The sequence below is a fragment of the Falco peregrinus genome, chromosome 10 (assembly GCF_023634155.1).
Source record: "Falco peregrinus isolate bFalPer1 chromosome 10, bFalPer1.pri, whole genome shotgun sequence".
In the NCBI taxonomy this organism is placed as follows: Eukaryota; Metazoa; Chordata; class Aves; order Falconiformes; family Falconidae; genus Falco; species Falco peregrinus.
In genome coordinates this window covers 8,816,556-8,843,657 of record NC_073730.1, presented here as the reverse complement: position 1 = coordinate 8,843,657, position 27,102 = coordinate 8,816,556, and the positions used below count along the sequence as shown (strand labels likewise).

General features: G+C 44.0%; 1 protein-coding gene across 3 annotated transcripts in view; it reads right to left on the bottom strand.

Moving 5' to 3' along the window:
- DNM3 (dynamin 3) overlaps positions 1-20,589 on the bottom strand; it is a 187,147-nt gene extending 166,558 nt beyond the window's left edge. For all 3 annotated transcript variants that reach the window (XM_055815066.1, XM_055815064.1, XM_055815065.1), the window contains exons 1-2: positions 20,368-20,589; positions 3,587-3,660 (exon numbers count right to left, since the gene is read on the bottom strand). In XM_055815066.1, the coding sequence (XP_055671041.1) occupies positions 3,587-3,660; positions 20,368-20,570 (277 nt within the window). In that variant the 5' untranslated portion in view covers positions 20,571-20,589. The remainder of the gene's footprint in view (positions 1-3,586; positions 3,661-20,367) is intronic.
- Positions 20,590-27,102: the final 6,513 nt, after the last annotated feature.

Sequence of the window (27,102 nt, the reverse complement as noted above, 5' to 3'; positions counted from 1 at the left end):
ACATCAAACATCCAGGAAAAGAGCAGGTGGAATTCTCCCACATACATCTTCTGAATGGCTCAGCTAATTTATCACAGCTGTCTTGCCTGCCTGGTAAAACCTGAAGTTCCCCATCAGATAACCTCCCAGTTAACAGTCCCCTGTTCACACCTGTGCCTTCCAAAAACTCACTGAATTGCATCTTCCCATGCAGGACTATTTTCTCCAAAACCATTCTCTATTCTGAGCTCCTTCAGAGACTAGATATAACAAAGGCACAAAAGTCTTGTTTAGATCTGACACTAGACATTCCTAATGCTGTGGAATTGGCCAGGGCCAAATGCAGTGACCAGAGAGAGTATCAAGCTGCACTTGGATTGCTTAGCATGGTTGATGTCAGACAAAAACTTCTTTTTTTTTCAGTTGTGACTTCTGGATATGAAACAAAGATGCTTTTCCAGAATTTAGGTCTGTTTATTACAGAACAAAGACTGCATGCTTATTTGGTTATATTCAGCAAGACAGTGAATATACCATTTTTCTTCAGTGAAGAGCAGCAACTGAACTGAAAACACACAATGAAGAATAACAATAAAAATTGTGACCCTACCTACAAGACTGCCAATGAACCACTTTGGGACAAGTAATGAGTATCAGCCTTTCACTGCAAGAAGAAAGGCACCTTGGAGCCTCAAAATATTTACAAGGTACAGACTTGCACCCCTCCCCCTCCTCTAGCCAGTATGTAATTTATTGGATACAGGCCACGTTTACCATTTCATTTGAAACGCAGCTGGGCAGTCTCAAAAGAGATTCAAAGCAGGATAGCCAAGAACAAGTCAGAGTCCTTCAGAGGATGTTATTTTTAACATCCATATTTTGACTCATTCTATGCTACTAGTTTTTTTGCACATTATCAAACTCAGGGAAATAGTCACAGCTACTAAAGACTGACTTGTCAGTTGGCATATTTAATTAAAACCTTTGTCTTTGCCTCCAAGATTTCAGTAAAGTACAGTATTTGCATGGATGTGGAAGTGCAAATGGCGTAAAGCCATTTAGGAATTGTACTGTTCCCATCAAAATATGCTAGTGATTAAAGCAGGTCAACAGGTCACTACAAAATAGCTTTGTACTAATTACACAGGATTTTTTTAAAAAAGGGGAAGTAAACAAAATTCTAAAAAAACCACTCCACACCTCATGAGATACATTTCTTAGTATTGAATATTCACAGGGGTAACAGCTCTTTAGCCAGATGTGTCAGGTCTTTCAGATGTTGGAGGGCCCCTGATAACTCCTCACAATCAAATCCTGCTGCTCCCTTCCATGACATGACATGTCTAAGCCCAATAATGAGTGGTCAAATTTTCCTCTTACTTGGGTGTGCACAAATGCCTCAGCTGCCAATCTTTATCCCTTAGTGCAGAGACTCAAAGCGAAATGAAGCTTTAACCTCCTCTGCCAATCACACACACATTCCAAAAAGATTTTCAGCCAGTTCCAAAACATTACTAAAATATCTTGCCGTCATCTCTGCACACCTATATAGGAAGTGCCCCCTCCCTCCCAAGGAGTAATATAAGATTAAGAATAGTTACTTTTAAAAGAGTCAAGAAAGATTTTAGGATTAGAGATCAGTTAAGTTTGCTACAGCAGCAAGAACCTGATACAGTCCTCTAATTACTTTCTATAACATTTTAGATAATTATGGACTTGATAAAAATCAGTCCAGTATCTGCTTCCTGTAAAAGAACACTGTGCTTCTCTAAGTAGTTTTCTTTACTTTCTTTTTTTAAAATTAGTTCAGAAAGATAAAGGTGGCTTAAAAGATAAAGTTATTTGGAATTTCACCACCAAAAACAACAACAGTGGAACAAAGTTTAAAGAAAGTAACAAAACAATTAAAGCTTGCATTTTAAAGGTCTTGGCATCTAATCCCAAACAAGAAATACACAGCTTTTCCCAAAGGGAGAAGTATGTCTTGGCATCTAGGAAACATGAAATTAGGCTGAAGCTCAGTTCTCCAGAATTTTTGATGTTGTTGTTGTGCTACTTAAGTTACGAGGAAGAACTGCTCTTGAGCAGACAAGGTACCTATATGAAAACCTAGAAGTCTATCTAAAGCTAGTAATACTATGTGAACATATTAATGGGGAAAATACCAGAAAGACAGGAGCCCTTTCACTGCCCCCTTAACCAAGCGACAATGATGATTTTACAAAATAGGGCAACACAGACCGGTCAGGGTAAGTTTAGGATGCATGTACAGGAATAATTATTAACTACTTGAGGTTAGAGTGTTAAGAGTTTACTTACTAATTCACATGTCCCTGCAGTTTAGTCATTATGTTAGTAATGCCAGCACAGAGCTCAGTTCTTTTCTTTCTTCTGCTCTTACAGGGTGCTGGGAAAATTAGATGAAGATTCTCCATAGCTAGGCCTTATTCACGCATTTCTGCATGCTCTGTCAGAGACTAAAAGCCACATAAGCCGAAATGGCAAAAGCATTCATATCTCCAACTAAAACAAATTTCATCTTTTAATATATGTAAAGCACTACAAGCATATTACACACTTGAAAATCCTAGTTTCTAAGCTGAGCATACCGAAATACTGGATTCCACAGTTTTCCCTTTACCTTCCACAGTATAAACACTACAGAAAAATTCATAGAGGCACTGAAAATATGGATGTGCTTTAAAAGCAGTAACTCAGAAAAAAACCTGAAGCCTAGGCAGACTGGAGTCTACCTGCCTGCTAAACAATGAAAAGACCTTTTAGGGAAAAAAAAAATGCACAAAAACTTAATTACTTAATTAAATGCTGTTCTGGATGTTGTTTCATTTCTTTTTACTATTTTAAGTAGAAGTCAATAGTAAAGCAATTTTGTTGCTTACACTGGTTTAAAAGCAACAACAACAACAACACCTGAATGATGGGAAACTGTAGCTGCTTTTATGTATGCTAGGGAACTGAGCTGCACAACAGCAGATTAAGTGCCTCTTGGAAGAGTACGAGTGGTGAATTCTGATGAAAGATCTCAATACGTCAACACAGCTCAGTGGTATACCATACTGTATTCTTATTTTCAACCAGACAAATACACAGAAACCTTGTTATCTCCCAGTCTACCTTCTGTTATCCCCCAGTCTACCTTCTGCTCTACTTAGTGCAGTAAGCCCAACCAAAAAAGACAAATCATGAAAACAAGCTGCGTGGAATCAAATCTGTGTACACTGGAGCACGAGTTAAAGGTAGAAGTACAGCAATTTCGGTGTATTAACTAATACAACTGTAAAGCTCATCAAGAAATGAATAAATCAAAAGCTAATTTCTAAAACACTTTGTATGTAATAATGTTTCTCCACTTCTTCAAGTTTGATCTTGGGTTAAATTTACTATAGGATTTAGATTTTATGTTTTCCCAGATGGGACAATGAGATTAGTTGGTCCTGAGCATACAGTTTTGAAGCAGTGGGCCTTTGTTCCAGTCAAGCAGTGTGAAAAAAGGTGCAACTAAAGTTTTTCTGGAATTTCTTTTAACTCCTGCTGAAGTACATCAGCACTTTTTCCAGGCATTGAACCAAAAAGAGGAGGAGTTTACCTGTTTTGGCAGTGATGAGTTGCAGGACCAATGGTCGTCTTGTTACAATTCCAGAACCTCGTGGAAGAAAATCCCTAGAAACATTAAAAAAAAAATAATAATTACTGCCCTGAAAGCATTGTCCAGTTATATAAGATAGTGGACTAATTTAGAACCTCTTCTATCCCTTCAGCTGCAATAAAAATGGAAATTTGGTGGGGACAGATTTACATCAAACACTACTATAAAGTAGGGCTGTTAATTTTGGTTCAAGATAGCAGCAAGTCATTAATTAGATAAACACCTTTTAAAACTAAATTACTGTCTCAGGGTATTACCAATTCTCTTTCTTCATGACAATCACACATAACATCTCAAAAGTCACCTTGCATAGTAAGAGTACCTGAAGCCATGCCCACATTTATCAGGCTCTCCAAAATAAACATGTCTGCACCATATACCTTATTTGTAGAGGATATGGACATATGAACACACAGCCTCTCTCATACCACACCAAAGCTCTGGCCAAACCAAATTACCAGGACTCTGCACCTACTCCTTCACACACTTCTGCCGGTTCAAATCCTCAAATAACGTTTCCAGCAACACACGCACCCAGTTTTCGAGTGAAAGCTGAACACTAGAAGTACTCTGGGACAGCAGGAAGGAGTGCCCTTGGACCAGAAAGCAAGCAATGAAGCCAAGACAGCAACTCTGTCATGTCATTATGCATCCCCATGATCCTTTCCATGCCTCCAAAGACAGGGAGACTCCCTACGCAACTGAAACCCTAGAAAAACTTTCAACCAATTGTTAGTTGCAAAACCAGTGATCAGAAACCCAAAGCAAAATAACAGACTTTTTTTTCCAGGGTCTTCCCCAGTTCCCATACCTATTATACTCTTACAAACCTTCACAAGACGTTCAGTGAGGGGCTGTGAAGGGTGCCTCAGAGGAATAAAATTCAAAGGTAAATAGTTCCACTATCAGCTTAAGTTCATTGAAATCTCCTCCTTTTTTCCTACCATAGCAGGGATGCTGTATCACTTTCTTGCTTGCCTTAGCAGCATTGCTAACTCACCTCTCCAGCTCAGGTGAAAAGCAATGCAGCAAATGGTTAGAGCATGGATTGTCAGTCAAATCACAGAGCTTATGAGGGTGACCGTATTATCACATGTGCTAGTGCCAGTACAAAGGGTGAGGCAGGAATGTGCAGCATGTTTGTTTGGCAAGGGTAGGGAGAATGACAACACTAAAAGGAAGCAAGATACAGCCCTGTTAGCCCTTTAGTCAGAACTGCTCAGATGGGTCTGCTCAAGCCACTTGAGAAGCCACATCTTACAATGATTATAATCACTGCATATCGTCATACTGACCTTCTGCTACTTAACAGATGCCTGATTTTAGCAGTTCCTTTAAGGCAGCACACAAACCTACAAGGTTTAAAACAAGCCTAGAAGGTACACCTATGAAAACAAAACACACAAATGCTGCATCAAACTTCAGGATATTATTTGTGCAAATCAGAAGATATTAGGTCTTGAGGAGTCACAGGTAAAGAGGCTCAGGAATGCAACAGTGAACCTCTTTCCACAGGCACCAAAAGGTAACAAAGCTTTGGCAGCCTGCAGAAGAGAAGTATGGCAACTCTAGCCATGATGCAAGCTCTGAAGAACTCCTTTTCAAACTAACATGTAAACATAAATAAAAAAAATAAATAAATTTAAAAAAAAATCACATAAACAAGCAGTTCTAAGGCTCTGAGGAACAAGACTAGCTGTCAGCTGTGCACCACACCACTTTAGAACTTTCCAGCATTTTGACTGAAACAATTTCTAACAAAGTCTTACATTCTCAGTACCTGTTAACATGCGCTTACAGTGTGATTATTCTGCAAAATAAAGATAAAAAGCACACCACAAATGGAGAGGCTGTTTGAACACAAACTAGCTTGTTAAACTTCTATACTGGAACACAGATCTGCAGGCAAAAGCACAAATAATTAGATATTCAAATAATCTCTAAAACAAAGATAATGCAAAAACATCAGGCTACTGATTTAAATTTGCTGTGATGTTTTACAACACTTGAGACAGCAACAGGATACAAGAACTAGCTCAAGGAGATGCCAAAGGCCTTCAAAAAGGTCTATTGTAATTTCAGTACCTATCAATGGAGAGAAACCCGTGTCTCTGTGAAGTACCATCTACTGATATTTTCTCAGGGGGAAGAGGAGAAAATTGTAACAGGAACATACTCATTCCTCTGTATGCACTGAAATGACAGTAACACAGGATGTAGAAAACCCTATTGAGATTATAGTTTCAAGCATTTCATGTCTGATTAAAAAAAAAAAAAAAAGGCATTTTCCCATCAAGAAGCTAAAAGGAATTGCTATTCAGGACAAACTGATCACACAAAACAAACTAGGGTCCTCTGCCACACCACATGAGGCAGTAAAATCCTTCAGGGAGTCAAAGGCTGGAAAGACTTAATGATTTTCTGTTTCAGACTAAGCACATTGAGCGACAAAGAACACTGCATCAATGCAACTCCTAGTTATACAACACCAGCCTTTCCTCAACAGCAAAATAACAAAGAAATTTAAGACAACCATTTTCCTTCAGAACAACCTCTTAACATTCCCAAAATAGATGGCATTCAATAACACTCTCTAATAATTTGAACTATTGTCAAAAAGCCCATCATCTGTTCAAGCAAGCATCAGCAGAGAGACATTCCTGCTTGGTGAGAGGGTGAGCTGTGTTGATCACATAACCAACTAAACAGTGTGAGCTGAAAAGCGTAATGTTTCTGCTTCAAATGTGAAGTCTGAAGAGGAAAAAAACACTGAGAATGAGGGTAAGAAGGGGATCATGGGGACAGTTCAGGAAAAAACTCCCCCCTCCTGCCATTAACTACTTGAATGGTTATTTTACCTCTATGAAAGAGACATCGACCTGCCCCCCCCCAGGGATGGAGAAATTTTTTTATTTATTTTTAAACATTTGAAATTTCAGGTTCAGACACAAGGCAATGGCATCTGTGCACCTCAAATTAGATGTTACAAATAAATACATAAACTCTGCTTCTAGAAAAAGGCACTTCTTTGAGCACACACAGAAAAGTCAGTCAAATCTGGGACATAACTTGCACTTTTTTAGGAAAAGCAAAATAGTACCACATTACAATTCTAGCAGCAAAGGAATCAGATTAAATATTGTACAACTGCTTCTGCAGAAATGCCTACTTTGATATCCACAAGACAGGATGCAGGTCTTCTCCCTCCCCCCCCCCCCCCCCCCCCCCCCCCCCCCCGCCTTGCTATGGAAAGCATTCTACACAGGGTTTGTCAGTGGCACTGAAAAAAAAAAAAAACAGTGTATTAGGAATGGCCCCACACCCTCATTTTTCCATAAAATGCCTACTTAAATAAAATGTTTCTTAAAGAAGGAAGAAAAAAAGTAACTTCAGCACCAAGAAATATAATAGGACTGAACACAGCCAAGTCACGAGGGCTCCTTCTGACCAAAAGGCTGATGCCCCTCTATGTCAGAGCAGCACGATTCTTTTAAGGACAGGTTTGAGACAGTTGCTTTTCAGCAGCTTTTGGTCAATGTGTACAGATGCATACAGAGACAGCTGGGAGAAAAATTACATCAGAGTTGAAGCAGCTACAAAGAAATCCATCTAGAACAAAACACATGCCTGAGAATTTGTGCACAAGACACTGACACGGGAGATAAAAGACTGTCTTCTGTGGTGAGGGGAGCGAGCCTGTGAGCACCTGCGTGCACGACTGCAAGATCACTTAACAGTAACAAGGAAATCAGAATGAAACACATTGTGCAAGAATAAAGCTAAGAATGAAAGATAACGCTCCTTTAAAAGATATGCATCCTACATTAAGAATCAAACTACTTTTACATGTTTATTCTCAGAGACTTTTCAGCAAAAGGCACTCTGCTGACAACAGCTATACTAGCTCAGTGCTGTGACATGACAGTTCAGAGACCAGTTGCAAAGCCCGTCCAGTGTTGCCTAGCCAGTACTGAATGTATCACATACAAATAAGATGCACACAGCCAGGTCTGCCAGAACATCACTTCAGTAACTCTTAAATCTTAGAATGCACTCGTCTGTTAGAATACCATTAAATATTTCCAAAAGCAAAATATTTTCAAGGCCAAATAATTTTTAACCCCAAAAGCTATAAAGCTCATGTCTAACTGCATAACAAACTGTACTGTCTTCACTCTCCAATACTGCCTCGTTTCCAATATCAGCAATCTGGACAAGTGTATCTACTGAAACATTTGTTTAATGTGTATAGGTAACAGATATTAGTTTGAATTGGACTTGCTAAACCCCAAGTCTCAAAAACTGGTATCACAGGATGGTGATGCAGGTTCTCAAAGGCCATACCATTAGCAGTTCATAACAAGACTACAGGGTTCTGGTCTTTGCTACAGTACATAACTTTATTGTAAGAAAAAAAAAAAGAAATAAAAAGAAAAGAAAGTTCACGTCTCTGTATGTTGTCTTTCCTTTATCATACCCTCTTTGACTGATTTTCAGAAAGCAAACAAGCTGAAAAAGTAATTGGACAATCCATTAATGAGAAGAGTCCCCTGGAAGAGAGATGAACACCCTTCCACATTTCAGAAAGGGCAGAAACCATAGTGAAATGCTGAAAAGCAAACTAGATGTGGGCTCCTTCAGTGAGGTTGTCTCATTATAATGCAGGGCTATACTTACAAAGAAAAGAACACATATCAAACAAAATACAAACATAATATTTCCAAAGGGATTTCCAGGTAGGGCAACAGTTTTCATTGAAGAGCTCTCTAGCACACTAGCACTATTTATTATGTTAAAAAAAAAAAAAAAAAAAAGACAAAACAGAAGAATCCTGAGTTTGTATGAAGGGCGATGATGCCTCACCACTTAAAATTTAATCATGGTTTCAAAACAGTAACTTAAATCTGCTATACTTTGCCAGTATAGTACTGAGAAATATTCTGCACTTTCCTCAGTTATGCAGTCAGTATTACACAGGAGAAATGGTGATTAATTTACATTTATACCAATGTAATTAATTCATATAAAACATAAGAGGAATCCAAGAAATCAAATAATGGAGGAAAATGTCAATGATTACACAGTAACTGCATTAAAGAGCTAAGAACAAGTAAAACAGAGTGATGAATTGTCAGAAAAATCAGAAGTCCCTGGAAAGAAAGACTCCCCATTTTTCACAAAGGATGGAAACCAGACAGGCTCAGTACAAGAGCCGTAATTCTCTCACAGAAGATCACAAATGGCTCACCTACATCTATTTCATTTTGCCAAACAACATTAGTAATGTTACTCATAAAAGTTTTTCCACTAACTCAAAGTTCATCCCAAAACCCTAACCTTTCCTCCAATGCAGAAAGACCACATTCCATGAGCAGCTGAAATGAACACCACTGCTGTCGTAGCATTCCACACAGCTCTCTATTCCCAAGGACTGCAACACAGCTCCAGTTGCAATAGGAAGCAATTATGCCCAAAGCCAACAGTTTTCCCAGGCCTTTTTCCAACACAGTGTTTATTGTTTTATACAACTCCAGTCTGGCACACTAGGAGCACTTGTGGCTCACGGTGGCTGCTGAATGGCCGTATCTTGTGTGAAAGAACACACTGATTCACAGTGAACACTTACACATACCTATATAGCCAAGCATCTCCTGGCTCTGTGGCAAATAGTACTACAAAAGGCTTTCATTTTTCTGGCATTTATCATGTTTAGCCTCAAAGTGCTACAAAAAAAACCAAAACACAGAAAAGCATGGTCCAGTGCAAGCCTACGGAGGAGACACATTAATAATTTCTAACTTCTTTCCTCAGGTTCACTTTTTAAAACCCATAAGCCAAAACCAGTGAATTTATAACTAAAGAACACTTAATGCTGAAAGTATGCACACTCATTCTATCTCGCCTGCTCTTGCTTTGGTGCTCACCAACATCACAGAGGACTCAGCAGGAGATCCTTCACACATTTCTGTTTATTACAGAGCAAGGTAAGTCCAAGTGATGGGAAATGTACTTTGCATTTAAGCAGTGGCTTTCTTAGGAATTAAATTTGGAACATTGGGTGAAGTACTTTCTGAGAACAGGCTTGTCATCACTGACACTAGACATGACTATTTATCTTTCCTTAGTGGTTTCAGGAGCATAACTCCTCTACCCTCCAAATGACAGTACAAAGATAACCCCGGGACACATTTTCAAGAAATCTCAAAAGCTTTAAGGCACTACCTCTGTTGTGCTTTGACGTTCTCAACCATGTACCTTTTTTTTTTTCTCCAGTAATATAGTAGTATACATCACACTGATATTTGTCTCTATATATTGTTCCTCATTAGCTCAAAGCACAGAGACCAATTCTTATTATCAGTCACCACTTGATCCCTCACCTCCTTGCATTAGTTACAGAAGAGTGTTTTTTGTTTTGCCACAATGTCTGCCAATCAAGAGCGTCTCCCACAGCTTTGTTCAACGGCTGCAAAATCTCAGCCTAAGATAAGGGGGCTTACATGAAGGTGAACAAAATAATTAATCCTCTTTACTGAAGGCCAATGGTACCTATCTTGATTAGGCCTACTAGGCAAGATAAATGCATTAAGAGGCTGTGGACTTTTTAGTGGTCTGAGATGTATTGGCTACTGAAGTTCAACACCAGTTTTGCCAAGGTTTTTTTTGTAAACCACACAGCATAGATGCTGGCATCCTTATCACAACACTTTAGGGTCTAGTTTGAGTTCTCTAATGAAGTTTGGTCTCAGTTTGCAGTAACTATTCTTTCAAGGTAAATCTTCCCTCAACTGAGAGATCATTTTAATTAACCGGCTGAATCAAGATGTAGTCCAATATCCAGGAGCAGGAACTACACATTACAGCCCATGCAGTTTGGCCATGTCTTTAGGAGTGAGAAACTGAGTATCCGGACATCCTAGGGTTGTTAACTATCTCCTCCTTTCAAGCAGGGTGGATAAACTTCACATCTTCGAGAAGCCATTTTCCAACCCAGAGATGTCCTTGATCACCACTGCTTAACTACTGGAACTGAATAGCCAAAGCAGGAACATCCCAATTATCTTATCCATCGCTTTCAAGTAAGCACACAAGTTGAATCAATAATAATAATAAAAAAAATAATATTCTTGAAACTCTTGCACAGCACTACAACCTAGCTGCCTAAAAGGTCTCTTTGTGTCTCTTATCCCTCACCCTTTTATGGAGTTGAGACCAACTATACATAAAAACAGAGGAGAACGGTACAAAACAATCCACCCAAGCAGATCTAACCATGGAAATACGATGAGCATTGACTCTAAAGGTGAGAAACAAGGTATTTTTGAAAAGCCCTTGAAGAACTTCAAATAAGATGGCAAGGGATTTCAGTCACGCTAGCTGGGCACTTCCCTACCAGCTAAGTTCAGTGACAGCTTTGGCACCATTAAGGCAAGAAAGCAAAGTTTGAGATTTCCCCTTCATGTAGAAGGTTGGAGACAGAGCAGGCTTAGAAGTCATTGTCTTTATACTTCTCTCAATATATGGAAGATGCTTTCTTTAAGTAGCAGCAGCATTTCTACTCAATAAGCAACCAGAAATCATTACATCTCCCCCATTAAAGTAAACTTTATAGGGCTATGAGAAAATCAGTGCCAAAAATTACTCTAGTCCCAGTGGTGAAGTCTGTTAAAGTCTGTTAAAGACAACTGGAGTCAACAGAATCTCCGAAGTAAGGGACACCCATGTAAGAAGGCACAGACCATTATTAGTACCCCACATCTAACATCATATTTTGATAGCAGTGACAGTATCTCCCATTGCATTCCTGCACAGAAAAAAGGAAGCCTGTTCACGGAAGCAAGGAAAGAAAACGCACTTCCTAGTATTAAAAAAAAATAAAAATCTCTTAGGTGATAAAAACTTTTAAAGTCTCAATAATGTTTATAGGACTGAAAACTTGCCATACACAGCTATGAAAACTTGCCAGGCAAAAACATAAAAGTGCTAAGATGAACGCTGCTCTGTTTGCAGTGATTATGCTCAGGCTGTAGGCTTGCGGTATTAACAGATCGGGAAGTTGCCAATGTGCAGTCTCGTCGGCAAGCCACTGTATGCATGATGCATCTGTCCTCCCTGGCAGGCATCCAAAACTTTGCTGCATCATCCTAATTCCATTTGTGAAAATGCCCTTTTTCCTCTTTCTCTTTTAAGATTGTACAAAAGCTTCTGCTATTTCCTGCCCAATGGTGCTCTCCATCAATTCCAAGCAGGGGTTGGGAGGGGGGAGCACCACAAAACACAAAAAAACCCCCAACAATTCTCAGAATTTTTGTGTCGAAAAGAATAAAGCAGACTTTGCAGGACAACTGTATTCTCCTTAATCAGATACATTTGCCTTTAGGAAAGGACTGATTTGCATAGGATGTTGGTGCATAAAAGCCCATCCATTCTCAGGATGAATACTAATGCATCAAGATTTTGTATCTCAATACAAGAAATAAACAACAAAATTTCTTCACTCACTTTAAATTATTGTCAGTACTCTAAATAGAAGTTGGGGCTTTTTAATCACATCTGCCAAATACTATTAACAATGTTTCTTTAGAAAAGATTTGAGTAAAACATTTTCCTCCATAATATAATCAGATATAAACAGAAAAAAAAGATAATCTGATTGCAAGGATCAGAAAGAAAACAACATGTCCCCAACACTGCAGGCATAACAGCTAACTACTATACAATTAGTTGCATATAGCAAATAATTCACCTCTGAAGATTCTGTCATGACAAAAATTTTAGATATTGCAAATTTCAGTGCTGCCATCAAACACACAGACAAAATAAGCTCCTGCCCTTCCTCCCAAATCACACTGTCTTGAACTCATATCCATCTACACAGACTACTTAGTGGTACAGCATACAACCACCTACGTCACATCCAAGTCCAAAAAACTTCGCCTCTTCAGAAGCATTGTGAAAATACATTTACCTCTTTTGTGGCGAACAAGGTGTCAAACTGTACGATCACCTTTCTTGGTACAATATAAGCCATTTCACATTATTTTGCAGAGCTAGAATGTAACTGGATACAATTCTTCTACTCCCTCCAGAATGCATACACAATGGGAACTGCAGTATAAACACAGCCTGAATTTATAGAGAGACAATTACAGAAGGAAGGGAGAAGGGGGATGTTTCCAAAACAAGTGATTCAAGTCTCTCAAACAACTTCTCGTCTCTAGCCATTTCATCCTTTTTTTACCTGGCCATTTATCCTGCTTTGAGCCTGCAGCATGTGCAAACAAATATATTGTCTATGCCAATGTAAAGTCTGTGTAGCCAAATACTGAAATTCGGTATCAGCCACAATCTCCCATCTCTTTGCTCACCAGAAACTGAATTATTACCACAAGAAAAAATGATACTAAAAGTCTGACCAAAACAGTGTTTGATGATGATGCTTCCCCGAACGCTAACAAAGTCATAATGCTGGAGGTCTCAAGCCCAGACTCCTAAGGCTTTCCAGCCTGTTTCCCAGATCTGACATTGGGGATCTTCTGTCAACATTTGTCTAGCACCTGAACAAACTAACAGGTGAGCATGCAAGGGCATAACACTGCCTCTGATGGATTATGCTAAAATTTCTTCAGCAGCTTCCAGCTTGGCTGCCAAACAGATCTGGAACATAGCCCATTTCATCCACTGTCGTGCAGCAGAGGCTAGAGCAGTCTTACAGTTGTTCTCACGCTTGCCACACAGAGCCCTGCCCATTCTCTGCAAGCAAGTTATACACAGACCATATATATATAGCACCCTCTATAGCTAAGCACCACTGAATAAATACGTGTGCATTCTTAGGCATCTGCACTGTACATAGTAAACAAAGTACCAAGTGCTTAAGGTTAATCTAGCTTCAATTGTATCATCTACAAGAGTGGAAACCTAGCTGTCTTACAGCAAATAGTAAATCTCCTGCATATGTGAAGGAAGAAATCATGGTGATTTTGCACAGGAACCAGGATGCAGATATACCATGCCAGGTAATGAATTAAAAGCATAACTTCCACACACAAATTATAAAAGCTGACATTATCACTAGACATTTCAGCTGACTCTTATCTACAGCTAGAGTCTCCTTTGCATCCCAGAGGCTATCACAGACAACAGTACTTGGCAGTACATCAAAGCCCAGCATGCAGTTAAATGGGATTTTGCTCCTCTCTAGTTCAATAATGCTGCCTTGTTCATCTCAATGCAACTTGCCGAAGAAAAAGATGCAAGGTCACAGTTAAATAATGCTCATTTCCTGTTCTCAGCATATTTACACTACAGGCTTTACACTGCAGACACCCAGCATTAAAAGGATTCCCAGTAACTCACTACACATCAGCATGGCAAACAAGATGAGTGCACAGGCTTCTGTTTACTAGGCCACCTTATTTTGAAATGCACTGTTTTAAAAAACAGAAAAATAGAAAAAAAGAAAAAAGCAAAAATGGCTTCTGTTCCTTTATGCTTGCAATCTAGGCAGACGTTGTTTAATAAACCCATGAATACATAAAGGAGTATAATCAATTTGCTCACTGATTAACTGATGGATACCACAAACACTCTCTCTCTCAACAACTAAGAAGTTAGAGGCACAAGCTAAACACCAGCAAGGGTCCCTTTTTGGGAAGAAGAAGCATTGTTACGTCTCAGCTGTTGAAAGCAGAATACAATACTCAGTTTTGGTGCCATATATATATCTAAAGCAGCCATTACACAAAGCAGAGAAATGCATAACAAGTTTTACACTACAATCACAGTTATCACACATTGATTTTAAGATTATATGCTAACCTCTTCCTTTAGAAATAGAAGCAACTTAAAAATAAAGGAATAAAAATATAAATTCTACATACAATTAAGGCAGAGTAAAGAATCGAGGCATATACATGTGGATACAGATGCAGGTAAGGTTTAAAAACCAGTTTGAGGTCATACAGTAAATCGGTGGCAGAAAAGACAACAGTGTCCATACTTCTACTTCACAGCTGTAATCCATAGCAGCATCACTCCCTATGTTTACAGGTGAATGTCCAAACAATCATATTATTAACATCTGTTTATCTGAACTGGAAAGCCTTGTTTGCCATTTCATCTACAGAGAAAATAACATAAGCTTGAAACATTAGCAGGAGCAATGCCCATCAAGAAACAGCAAGACAACAAAGGTGCTTGTTATTTGTTGATTTCAACACTACAAAACCCTGGGTACAGGCTCATCCCTGAGGGCGGCAAGTATGGGGATTTATAACTTTATATAACAGCTTGCAGAGTCAGACAATCTGTTGAATCTTCAGAACTGTCTCTGTATTAAGAATCAGGAAAACTTAGTTAAGAAGTGAATACCTGTGGTCTGAAAGAAAAAGAAAAAAACCCACACAAACCTCTCACTAGATGATGATTCACCTTTAAAAACGGTCAGAGATGTGCAGTCACCTTCAGTACCTTGATGGACTGAACTTCCAGTAGCAACTGCCACTGAATTTGTAGCACTGATTCCTCCTAAGGAGCTCAAGACCAGACTGGGATTTTTGAGGGTCACTTTTTGCAGGGCTTTGAGGTTTTTCTTAAGTCTAGGTCTCAGACTTCAAATACTGAACTTGTGTTCACTTAACCACTACAATGCCCTAACTGTACATGGTATGTCAAAGTTATACTAAGACCCAATGCATATGTATTCTCACTGGTACTCTTTACAAAAGTGTTAAAGTGTTACTTATTGATTTAGCATATCTGTAAACTGCTTGATACATTGAACTTAAATGCCAGAATATAGGTCAGGGCTCACAATACTATGCCTCATTACAGAGCAAAGCTTTTCTTAAAACAGAAGAAATCTTTCAGTTGGTAAAATTTAAATACCAGAAATAAGAGACACGGATCCTCAAAGCAGTTTTAGAGGAAAACTTTTACTTTACTTTGGGTGGGGGTAGGGAATAACCAGCATATTTCTTTATGTTTCTGGTTTTAATTACACATTTGCTTTAGTTTGCATATATCAATTCTCAAGAAAATAAACTTAAAATCCACAATAGAGTTACAGTTAAGGGCAGAACTAGGCCATCTATATCCCACCTAAATGGCCACGTTTGTTCTGCACCCTCTAAATGTAAGAATATATTTGGGGAAGAAATGTAAATGAGCTACTGTCTCATCTGCTTCTGCTGCTATTTAATGGAATACATAGAAACAATTCTTGCTTTCAGTGTACCAGAATATTTTGATAACTAGACTAATACACTCAATACAGCTGTACAATGACTTAATTAGTCAGGAAAAGGAGTGGCTGATTCTCATTTCCAGAAGATCCTTAAGATTAAAAAAGGAATACAAAGCGCCACATTTCAGTTTGGATCTCCAGCTGCTTAGCTTTTTCATGCCTGTTTCACAAAAGGAGAGAATCTGTAAAAAAGTTTTTCTGCTGATGACTAGTAACTAAAAGAATAAAATTTCTGCACCAATTTTAACTGTATCTCCCTCAGGAAGCACATAACCTAGGTACATGTCTACTTTCTTTGGAGAAATTCTCTGTTTCAACAGCCAGATTTAAAGTCCTTTCTCTTCCCCTAATGACTCAATGCAGTCTTTTCACAACCGCCATCTCAAGCAAAAAAGAATGAGCTGAGTGCACAAGGAATTGTAATTTTGGGGGGTGGGGGGGTGGAGAGAAAAGAAAAAATAGTACATGTGTCATAATAAATAGCTATACAACATGCATCAGCCGTAAGATTATCAAAAGCGTCTCAGATGAAAAAGCTGTATTACAAAACCAGACCTCAGGCTCTTAAAACGAAAGTGCTTGTTTGATGATGACTGACAGGCTTATGAACAAGAGTACACGTCTCTTATAAAACAATTATTTGGCCACATGCAGATTATAGTATATTAAGCTGGGAAGAAAGAGCTTTCAGCTTTGAAATCTAATTATTAATTTCTAGCTATTTGTAAGAATAAGGTTCTGATTCAAATCTGCAGAAAGAGGCCCTGACAAGGTAGGTTGCCATCTGTGCCTTTAGTTATCTTAAAGGCCCATTTGGATATATGAAATAAGAGAAAATGCTTTCTCTCCAAATACAGTTTGCAAGGATTGCTTCCTGCCATTAGTTTTAACTAACCCTATTATTATCAAATGCAAGATGTTTAAAAAGCACAAACAATGTATAAGGTCATGGTCCTATACTCAACTGTAGCAAAGGACTAAGACCAGGCGAAGTGCCTGTCCCCCACTGGCAATCTGTTGGTATTAGATGTTTGACTCCCCTTGGCACTTTTCAGTCTCTCTCCCACCAAACTCTACCAGAAGACTGCACTAGATTCTTTGCTTCAAACACCAGGTCAGTACTTTAAGGGCACGTTTACTCTTGTGGCAAAGAGAATCAGGCAGGAAGAGCATTTGCTTTTCAGTCAATACCATTTCCTCAAACAAGTGCCATGAATTCCCGTTAGGAACACATGAAGGTCTAACCCATAAATGGAAATTACTGTTGTCCCCAGGTGCTCTCTGGAATCTCTGTTCCCATCTAAATATAACCAGAATCCTGAGAGGAAACCCTTCAAACACAGACCTTGATGACCAAAAGCAGCAGTCTTCTTACACACAGAGGAGCAGTAAGCGAAGAGCAAACTCTCCAAATACCTTAGCAGGTGCTAACCCAAATAGTAACAGTAACAGCTACATTGGGAGATTTGACACTGCCCAAACTCCAGCCTTGGGAGCCAACCTACAAGGACGTAAGTATTTCTGGACGTCACAAATTCCTGGAGCAAGCAAACACGCAGAATCAATCCTCATGCAACACCAGCTCTAATGCAGATGAAACATGCAATCTAATCCCAATGTACTCACTGACTGATGTGAGTAACTAAGGATGCTGTGTGCACCTAAACAAGCTATCCTGGGGACAGCAATGGATGCGTGTCACTCAGCAGTTTCAGAAATCAGAGGACTTGGATCCCACTTCCAGAACCATCTGCCAGCCCACAGAACTATGCCAGAGCCAGATTCCTCACAACCCTTCTGAAAAACTATGGCAAAGCATAAACTAAATGGTGGGTAACGCAGTATAGCCCAGCATGTTTCCTGGTTGGTTAGGCTCTGTAAGGAAGCTCCTACTCTGATACCACCCACAAGCTAGAAAATAGATTTCCTCTGTCCAAGTGGGAAAAAAAAAGTCATCCTTGCACAACCAAAGACCCCATGGAGGACTGAAACAGGCACAAAGGTCTAGTGGCTACAGGCAGCAGAGAACAGCAGTTTGATCCTAGAGTTAACCTTACTAACCTCATTAGAACTCCACTTAACAAATACTCAGGTTGTCAACCAACAGCTGGCTTGTAGCAAGTCCCTGCCCTCCACGTGGAGGATAGCGTGCTTCCTCTTACCAATTACAGCTACTCCTGAGGAGATCTTGAATGCCTCTCTGAAGGTCAAGAGTTCAAAATCTACTGATGATAATGACTCATGTGGTAAAAAACAACAGAAACAAAAACACAACAACAAAAAACAAACCACAAGAAAAACCAAACCAAAAAATGTGAGAATTAATGCTCAAACTTCCGAGCAATGCTAGGACTGTTTTATTTTGATGTGAGTTTCAAAGCTGTGTTACTATTAGTTAACGTTCACCCTGTTAATCACACATTATGCAATGTGCCTCTAACAAAAAGAAATGAGTGCAACACATGTCTACAATGAGACATGCTACCTGTATATGTCATATTAAGACAGATGTGGATGCAATAAACTTCTTTTTGCACACAGCAGCTTCATTATCCCATAAAACTAGGAATGTCCTATGGCTCACTAAAAAGAGCCACACCATTGTGTCTGCTGATCTGACAAGCAAAATGCTCTTCCAGTCCCATGGATGTTCATTAATCTGGTTCTGAGGGTTCACAATCAAGTTCTCACAGCTTAGCAAGTACACATCTGCTGGCCACACATACTCACTCGGTCTAGAGGAAAGGCATGAGTACAACATAGTTGCTTAAGTCTCATGGAATAGCTTCGAAGTAATGCATTTTAATGTCACATTTGCAATAGGCTCCGAGTTTGCAAGTCAGGAGGTACTACAACTCTGCCAGTGGTGTATCTCAAGAAGTTACTGCATAAAACAACGATGTGGAGCTCCGAGACCAGGTTGAAAGAATTCAAATTACAGATCCGATGCGCCAAAGACACCCTGCTGCCTCGTAGCCATTTGTAAGCTCTTCTCCAAAGAGACTCTCTTGCAGCACCCGCAGGCTGCATGGTGAAGAACTACGTGGATGAAGAAAGTCATCGCCCCTAGCTTTTCTTCATAAGTCTTCCTAGAAAAGTCCACATCTCACTTGTGCAGCAGGTTCCAGCCTCTTGTCCAAATGGGCCAGATTAGGACAAATGGCTCATCTTCACATTTTGCTCTAGCCAGGCACATCGAGGCGGCAGGGGAGGGATCGTGCTGCGCTGAACGGAACAGCTCCTCCTGCAGATCAGATAGGGCCAGCCCGTCTAGCAGAGGAGCGATAAGCATCGGGGAGCAGTAGCCTCTTCCACCAGCACAGGTGGATCCAGAGAACACCACCAGCTCACAGCCCACCGCAGTCAGTCCCGAGCCCAGGTGGATGCCACTCCAGACAAGGCTTTGCCACAGGGACCAAAACAGCTTTACTGACAAGAAAAGATGAAGATGTCTTTCCTCCTCAGCACTCATGCTTTGCACAGCTTCATAGACACACCGATTAAAAGGTTACAATAATGCTTTAAAAAGACTCATTTAAAGAAAACTGTAGTAATTTGATGGCCAATAGTGATTTCTGAGGATCTCACTTGCACTTTCTAAACCTGAGAGATCGGCAGTACTGTCAACATCGGCAGTTAGCTACAGTCTTCAAGCAGAAAAGAGGAAGAACTGACATTTCACACAAAAAGAGTAAAGTCTGAAGTGGCGATAAGGAACAACAGTATTTTAACACTGCGTATCAAGAGCTATCGCAGACTGACACACAGCCAGGCTGTGGCAAGACACAGCACTTAATATTACCTTTAACGAAGACCTCCATGTGCGAAAGTTTCCCTGACGGCTGACACACAACAGCACTTTTGTTCCTATGCACGGGCTAAGGACTGCAGCTCCGCTCTGAAACCACCGCCTCCCGCCAGCAGCCCTCACGCTCTCTGCGGCAAAGGCAACAGGAACTTCATGAAACAGCACGTGAAGTTCACATTTACCTCAGGAGATCCCCAAGGACCCAGCCTGCCCGCTCAAAGGACCACAGGAAGGCGTCCCCTTCCTTCTGGCAGGAATTTTTAGAGATGCTGGCACCCACCCGCGCATTAGGACGGCTCGAAGCCCCAGCGGCGATGTGAAACCCCCTGAACCGACGAGCCCCCGGCGCAGTCAGGATTTGGGCCTTTCAGCCCCTTTTTCCCCTCAGACAAGGGGTGACCCCCCAGCCCAGGCACGACGGGGGGGCGGCGGGCTCCCCGCAGCGCGCACAGCAAGGGCGCTGCCGCCGTGCCAGGGCCCGCCTCGCCCCCTCCGGGGGCCGCACAGCCGGGTGTCCCCCCCCGGCCATCCCCGCTGGCAACCGGCCTCCCCCCGCCGCCACGGGGGCGCGCGCGGCGGCCGTTGGAGCTGGGGAGGGGAGGGAGAGCCCGCCGGCGGGAGCGGCGCGCGGGGCGCTGACGGGGCGCCGTGCCCGCCGCCCCTCACCTGGAGACGCAGTTCTCCAGCACGGAGCTCTTGCCGGCGCTCTGCCCGCCCACCACCGCGATCTGCGGCAGGTCGAGCAGGCAGCTCTGCCCCAGCGCCGCGAAGGCGTCCTGCAGCCGGTTGACGAGCGGGATGAGCCCCTCCATCCCGCCACCGCTCCGCCGCTCGCCGCCGCTGACAGGTAACGGCAGCGCACTGCGCATGCGGCCACCCCCCGGCTGGGGGCGGGGCTCCGCGCAGAGGCCACGCCCCCCCCGTGCGGACACTCCCCCACCCCCGGTGCGGGACCGCAGGGCAAAGCCCGCGGCGGGGCTGGGGGTCCTCGCTGCACATGGTGGCGGCGGCCCCATCCGCGGTCCGGCACCGAGCAACAGCTTGCAGGGAGCAGCCGGCTGGGCCCAGGTCCACACATCAGCTCACAAGGCCACCACACTGCCCCTCTCCTCCAGGAGCCCCGACCCCAGCCGGCTGCCCCATCCTGCTAGAGGAAGGGTCCACAGCACCCCCTGTGAGCCCCGGGTGCAGGGCCGTGCCTGGCTGTGCCACCCTCCGGCACCCAGCCGAGGTTTGCCTGTGCTCTTCCACTACGCTCTGGCACCAAACCGGGAACACGGCCAAACCGGGAGCACATGCAGGAGCTGGGTCCCGCTTGCCGGCATGGGACCTGGCAGGCAGCTGGCTTCAGCGCTTCCCAATCTGCCGAGCAGGGTATTTTGGAGCAATCCCAGCGTTTTAATTCCTCCCGCCTCCCACCCGCGATGGGAACAGGAGCAGTGGGAACCACGATCCATCCCTGCAGCACATGAGGGGCCCTGGCAAACGGCACCGACGCTCCGTCGCGGGTGGGAGCGCTGCCAGGCGCAGACACGCGTTCGCCGGAACCGTGTCGGGGCAAGCCGGAGAAGCCGGGTCTGGCAGGGCTGGTGGCAGGTGGGTGGTTCAGGAACAGGCTGGGAAGCGACAACAAGGTCCGAGCTACATCACTGCGGTGAGCTCAATTAAAAATGCATACCGAGGCTGAGCTAAAAGCACAGGCGAACAACAGAGATGAGATTTATCTGTGATTACTGGCAGCAGTCACAACACAATATCTAAAACAGAGGCTTTGGAGTCCTGCAGTGATAAAAGTTATCCTCTGCGTTACAGCAGGCACTGGCCTCGCTCAGCATGAAAAGCAAAACAAAAGGGAACTGCAAACATCCCACGGGCTGACAGATACTAACAATCTGGAGGATTATCAAAACTTCTTGGCCAGAGCTCTCAATAAGTGCAAAAAATCACTCTCTACAACAGCCTGACTGCTAACCCTGGAAACAAACGAACAGTTTGCTCTCACTCTGGCTAAAAAGTTTTTAATTGGCACAACACAGAGACGGCTTCTCCAGCAGTGGTTTTGCCACAGCGGTTAGATCACCTCCCCAGCATCACAGCCTCTGGGAAAAGCCTTCCGATCATTTCTGTCTAGATGGGGCCCAGGGGTTATTGACATAATTATGCCAATTAGCAGCATGATTAGTTTTTTTCTCCACTCCTGAGCGAGCAGGCTATGCCAGGAGGCACTGGAGAGTAGCTGCCTGGCCTTCCTCCAGTTCATGGGTTCTGCAGAGGCTGGAAGTTGGGAAGAACAGTATCGTGTTCTGGCCAAATCGGGCCTGTCTGAGTGTCAGAGCACTTTGTGGTGCCTCAGTAAAATAATTAAGATCAGTAGAAGAGCAGCCTGGCAATAGGATCGCATCTCCACAAGAGACAAATGAAGATTAAAAAAGACACAATGCCTAGGAAGCAAGGCTATGCGCATCCTCAGGGAGATGATAACACAGGGAACTGGCTTTTCCATTAGGTCTTTAAATTACATGTTTGCTTCCACAATTAAAAAAAAATTAAATAAGAAAATGTCTATGATTAGGAAAAGTTTGAGATATTCCCCCACGTCTGGGAAGATTCCAAACCAAACTTTTTTTATCTGCTGAAGCAGAGTTAAAGCTGCAAAGTGACCACACTCACCCTGTGACTCCATCACTTACAAAAATCACTTTCCCTGCTCCCCTCCCTGAAAAAAGCCACAAGCTGCCAAGTATAGATTTCCCACCTCCTAGAAAAATCACGAAAATTTTCATTATGCATGCCTGTGTTATCACAAGGGTGCTCATTTTTCCAACTTCAAGAGAGCAGTGAAGAAGAGAGGAAGGGCACCGAGCTTCAGGTCTCTGCTTTTTCTGACTTCTCCAGGCAGCTTGTTCCAACCCCCAGCGCGGACCCCAGCCTGCCTTTCTGAATTTGTTGAGATTCAGAGCAGCTAAATTAAAGGAAACATGGGTAGTACTAGTAGACACCATTGAGAAGATTCTTGTAATGAATCAACCTGAAAAAAAAGACCCAAACCAAAGCATCAGAGGGCTGTGCAAGAAACTGTCTTCCTGGGGACCACCAGGTATGATCCCCAGGAGCACAGAGCTGTGTTGCTGTATTTTTACTTTGCCCTCAGTTATGCCCCATGGTATTTATAATTTTCTTTTCGCCATGTGCCAGGCAAGGAGAGAAGACCTCCGCTGACCACCTCTCCCTGGCATGGTGGGAAGGGTGCCCTGCTCCCCATGGTGGTACGCCAGCCCCACTCACTCCATCAGCATGGTCTGCTCGCTTCCAGATGTCACCAGCTCCAGCACAGCCTGCCTGGGGCCCCCAGCCCTGTCGGAGTCTCCAGTCAATTTCAGATCAGGCGTACAGACAGCAAGTTTGTCCTGCCCTAACTTCCAGAAAAATATATGGCAAAAATAATCTGGCTTCAGCATGCAGCTGTAGCATTTGAGCTCACAAACTTACCCATAGACTCTTCTCCCTAACCAGGCAACGTGACATTAAAACTGAGGACATTTGGATCAGGTCCCCAGGCTGCTTTATAAACACACACCAGTGCGATTCCCTTCATGAAAAATGGGTTATATATAAACTACCAGAAAGGAGATTTGCAAATGCCTGCAGCAAAGAGCAAGGCACGCTCCCCTGCCAGGAGAGCAGGCGGGACCCCGGGGGGGGGAGCAGAGCACAGATGAGAATGCATTCCCCCCCCCAGGAAGCATTTATAAAAAGCAGGCTCCTTCACGCATGATCTTCTCCCCAGGGACCTTCCTCACCTCCTTCTTGCTTCAGTTACAAACCCAGAGCCTTGCAGAGCTTCTCAGGCAGCTGATCAGCACAAAGCAGGAGGTGGGCCAGGAGCCCCGTGCAAGGGGGGGTCCCAGGTTCTCAGCAGCACCTGGCTCTGCAGTGCTGGCAGGAAGATGCTGGTCAGCATCATGGCTGTGTATCTGCCAGGAGGAGAGCTCAGACCTTGAAGCTGCAAAAAAAATAGAATTATAGCCAGTGAAAGAAAGTCAGAGAGGCTGCAGAGCTGTGATTAGAAGTAGTGGTTGCAGCATTTCACCCTGCAAAGAGGAGACGCTTTCTGCCTCTCCCCTGCAGGCCCTGCTGACTCATGGGTCACAGGACAGTGGTACCCCAATCCCTATCCCGTCTGGCATGGTGGCCTGTCTCCCACCCTGTGACCTTCAGCTGCATCCTTTAGTCAGGTGCATGCAGATGCAGCGTCAAAAAAGGCCACCGTGCTGCATTGCAGCCCTCAGAGACGTTTCCCTGCAGCCCTGAGCACCCCAGGAAAGAGCTATATGCCCTTGCTGCAGCCTGGCAGCACGCCTGTTTCCTTGGTCACAAAGCCAGCCAAGTGCTTCCTCAAGGGAAGATTTCATGGATAAAACATTTCCCAGGTGCTTCCACCCTCCAGGACATGGCTGATGCAGCCCTTGCTGTGCTGTGACCCTCCCATGCCCAGGCAGCAGCAGCAGCAGCCCCAGCCAGCAGGGCCAGGCTCACCGCAGCAGGGCTCTTCCCAGCTGGAAGGAATCAGCCTCCCCACCCAGTCCCTGCAGCTTTTATTACCGCAAAAGTCTCTCCCAGATGCTTGGTGTACTTTCAGATGGTGACAGTATGTCCCACATCCACCTCCACCCTCTTCCTAAGACCCTGGCCACTTCCAGTCCTTCTGCAGAGCAAATCTGGGCTGTGGCCCCTCAGGAGGTCATACCGTGCAGGGTATACATGTGGCAGCCCACTGCTGCCTGCCCCCCAGCATCTCCATCCTGCCACCTGCCTGGCTACAGAGTGACCCTGGGCCAGAGAGCCCCCATGGCTGGGCATGACCAGCTGCATCCCTCCCCCCGAGCTCACAAAGCTCAGGGCTGACCCATCAGCTCCCCAGTGCCTCGCTCCCTAGGGCAGCAGCGGGACACAGATGTGATGCTCAGAGAGGGATTCAGGCTGGACCAGACCAAAGGACCCCCAGCTGGCTACAGCCTCAGGCCTGAGCCATGCGATGATCTAGGCAGCTGTCTCTTGTTGTGCTGGGAAATCCAGAAAGGAAAAAAGTCAACATCTGAGAGCCAGCAAAGGTTGCTAAGTGACAGCAGCGCTTGTGTCTATCCCGCCGCTTACAACGTGCCTACGCTGCAAAGGAAGGAAGTGAGGAGTAAGGAATGTAAATATGAGTAGATTGCCAAAACACGCAACAAACACAGTCACTAAACATATACATTAGCTGCAAGTTTTGGCTGCCAGGAGAGAAATATTTACCACAAATCAATTATTCCAGCCTCGGAGCATTTTACCTGCAGAGGAGGATTTCGGGTATTTGCAGCACTCATGAATTTACCAATTTTCCAGCTGAAATATATTTCCAGACTAAACTTGTAGGGCTGTCAGTAGCTACAAGGACAGCTGCAATGTACTGAGATTTCATCCTTATATTCTTTCTAATAGATGGCTTTTGTTTTTCCACCAGGATGTGGCGTTACACAGTGATTAGGAAGCACAACAGAAAGGCAGGACTGGACAAGGGAGGGATGAACGCAGCCTTTGTATGAGCTCCTGGAGAAGAAAGGAGATGGTTTCGGTAAAATAAAGGGCACACACACAAACCTATGTCATTGGAATTATGTTGAGAATTGAAAACTAAGTTAAAAATAGACTAAATGCAGCACTGTTGATCCAGTTGAGAAATTTGCCATCGCTAAGCTGGATGGATAATAGATATCTTTCAAAAAAAAGTGCTCAGCACAGAGAATCTTTAGAGACCAACTGCATGGGGGCAGGCAGACTTCCACCCAGCTTGAGCTCCAGCCTCATCTCTCCCATTGACCAGTGATCACGTGCTGCCCTGAACACACTGCAGCAGATGAGCAGCCGGGCAGTGAGCAGCGCACAGGGTGCGTGCACTCACGCTGCCATTCTTTATCTGAGGCAGCGAGCAGGCCAGCCCTGCTCTCCAGCGCCTGGGAACCATCAAAAGCACTTATTTAAAAAAAGCATCTACTCCCTCTGCGTAGAAGCAGGCCAGCCCAGGGAAAAAGTAGGGCACCACTTTGTCCCTCGCCGTGAAGGGGAATAAGGCAGGGAACATCAGAGAAGGGATCTGAACAGAGCAGCTTCTAAAGCAGAACCTGCTGGCAAATTAAAAGTAAAATATAGCCAGGGCTGGTGATCAGTGGGACGTGCTTGCTGCTGGCATGGCTGCCATAGCACCTCCTGGGCACAAACAGCCCCATCTCCCACATCAGCACAGTGGCTGTGGTCCTCACTGGTTCAGGGGGTGAGAGCCCTTGGGGCACCCCTTTTTGCAGCCCCCACAGGGCTGGCAAACTGCAGACCCTCAGGCTCATGCACCCTCTCTCTCACTCAGCTTTCCAAACAAAGGAGGATTTCCCGGAGGTGGAGGAGAGCTGGCCCCTGCTGTTGGAGGAAAGGCTGACGACACCAACACCCTGCTGGGACAGGGTGACACAGCTGCAAAGCTGGTGAGGTGGCCCCTGCAGCCATGCCAAGATGTGGCTGCTGTTGCCTCCATGCCAACAGCTAGGTCAGATCCCCCTGGTGCTGCTTCTGGTGTTGTTACCACGCTGGGCTGCAGAAAGGTGGCAGGGGGTTTGCTTTAGGAAGCAGCTGCCAGAAAGATGTCCTTGCTCAGGGTGCCAGTGGCAGAAGGAAGCAGGGAGTGGGGGTGCAGCATCACTGGCAAAGCATCACAGTGCCCAATCATGTTGTCACCTTGATGTCTGCAAGCCAGTCACGTTGGTACCATGTCTCAGACTCATTTTGGTACCAGCTGTTGCAGGGGAGAAAGACAATCCCCCCCCCTCAAACGACTTCTGATGAATACGGGACACCAGCAGGGCAACTGCTCTGTAACCAGGCGGAATACACAGGTCAGCTCTTCAGCAAACCCTCAGAGGGAGGGACCAGGCTGCGACACCCTCAGGAGAGACAGAATGAGATGCTTGGGCAGGAATGGGGTGCTGTGGGAACACCCCGATGGGTATTTTCCCGCTGCCTTTTCATCCTGCAGGAAGGCTCACCTGCACCAGCTGGCTGAGCACATTGGGGTGCCTAGGGGGCCAAGCACAGGGCTGGGCCCCTGCTGGCCCAGGGCGGCAAGGGGGAGAAGGGTTGAGGGCCCAGGGGCTTACAGGTCCCAGGTCTCAGGACCCAGTGGCAATGACTGGAAAGATCCGGAAGAGGGGCAGGCACATGGTGGTGTCAGCTTCAGGAAAGCAAGTGTGGAGCAGGCAGCAAAGTACAAGGGGCAGCTGCTTGTCCCCAGGACGTGCCCTTGAGGAGCAGAGGTGACCATACCTTTCCTAGGGGTGCTGGGCACTCCAGAAATAAGCCTAGCAAAGCACTGCAGGC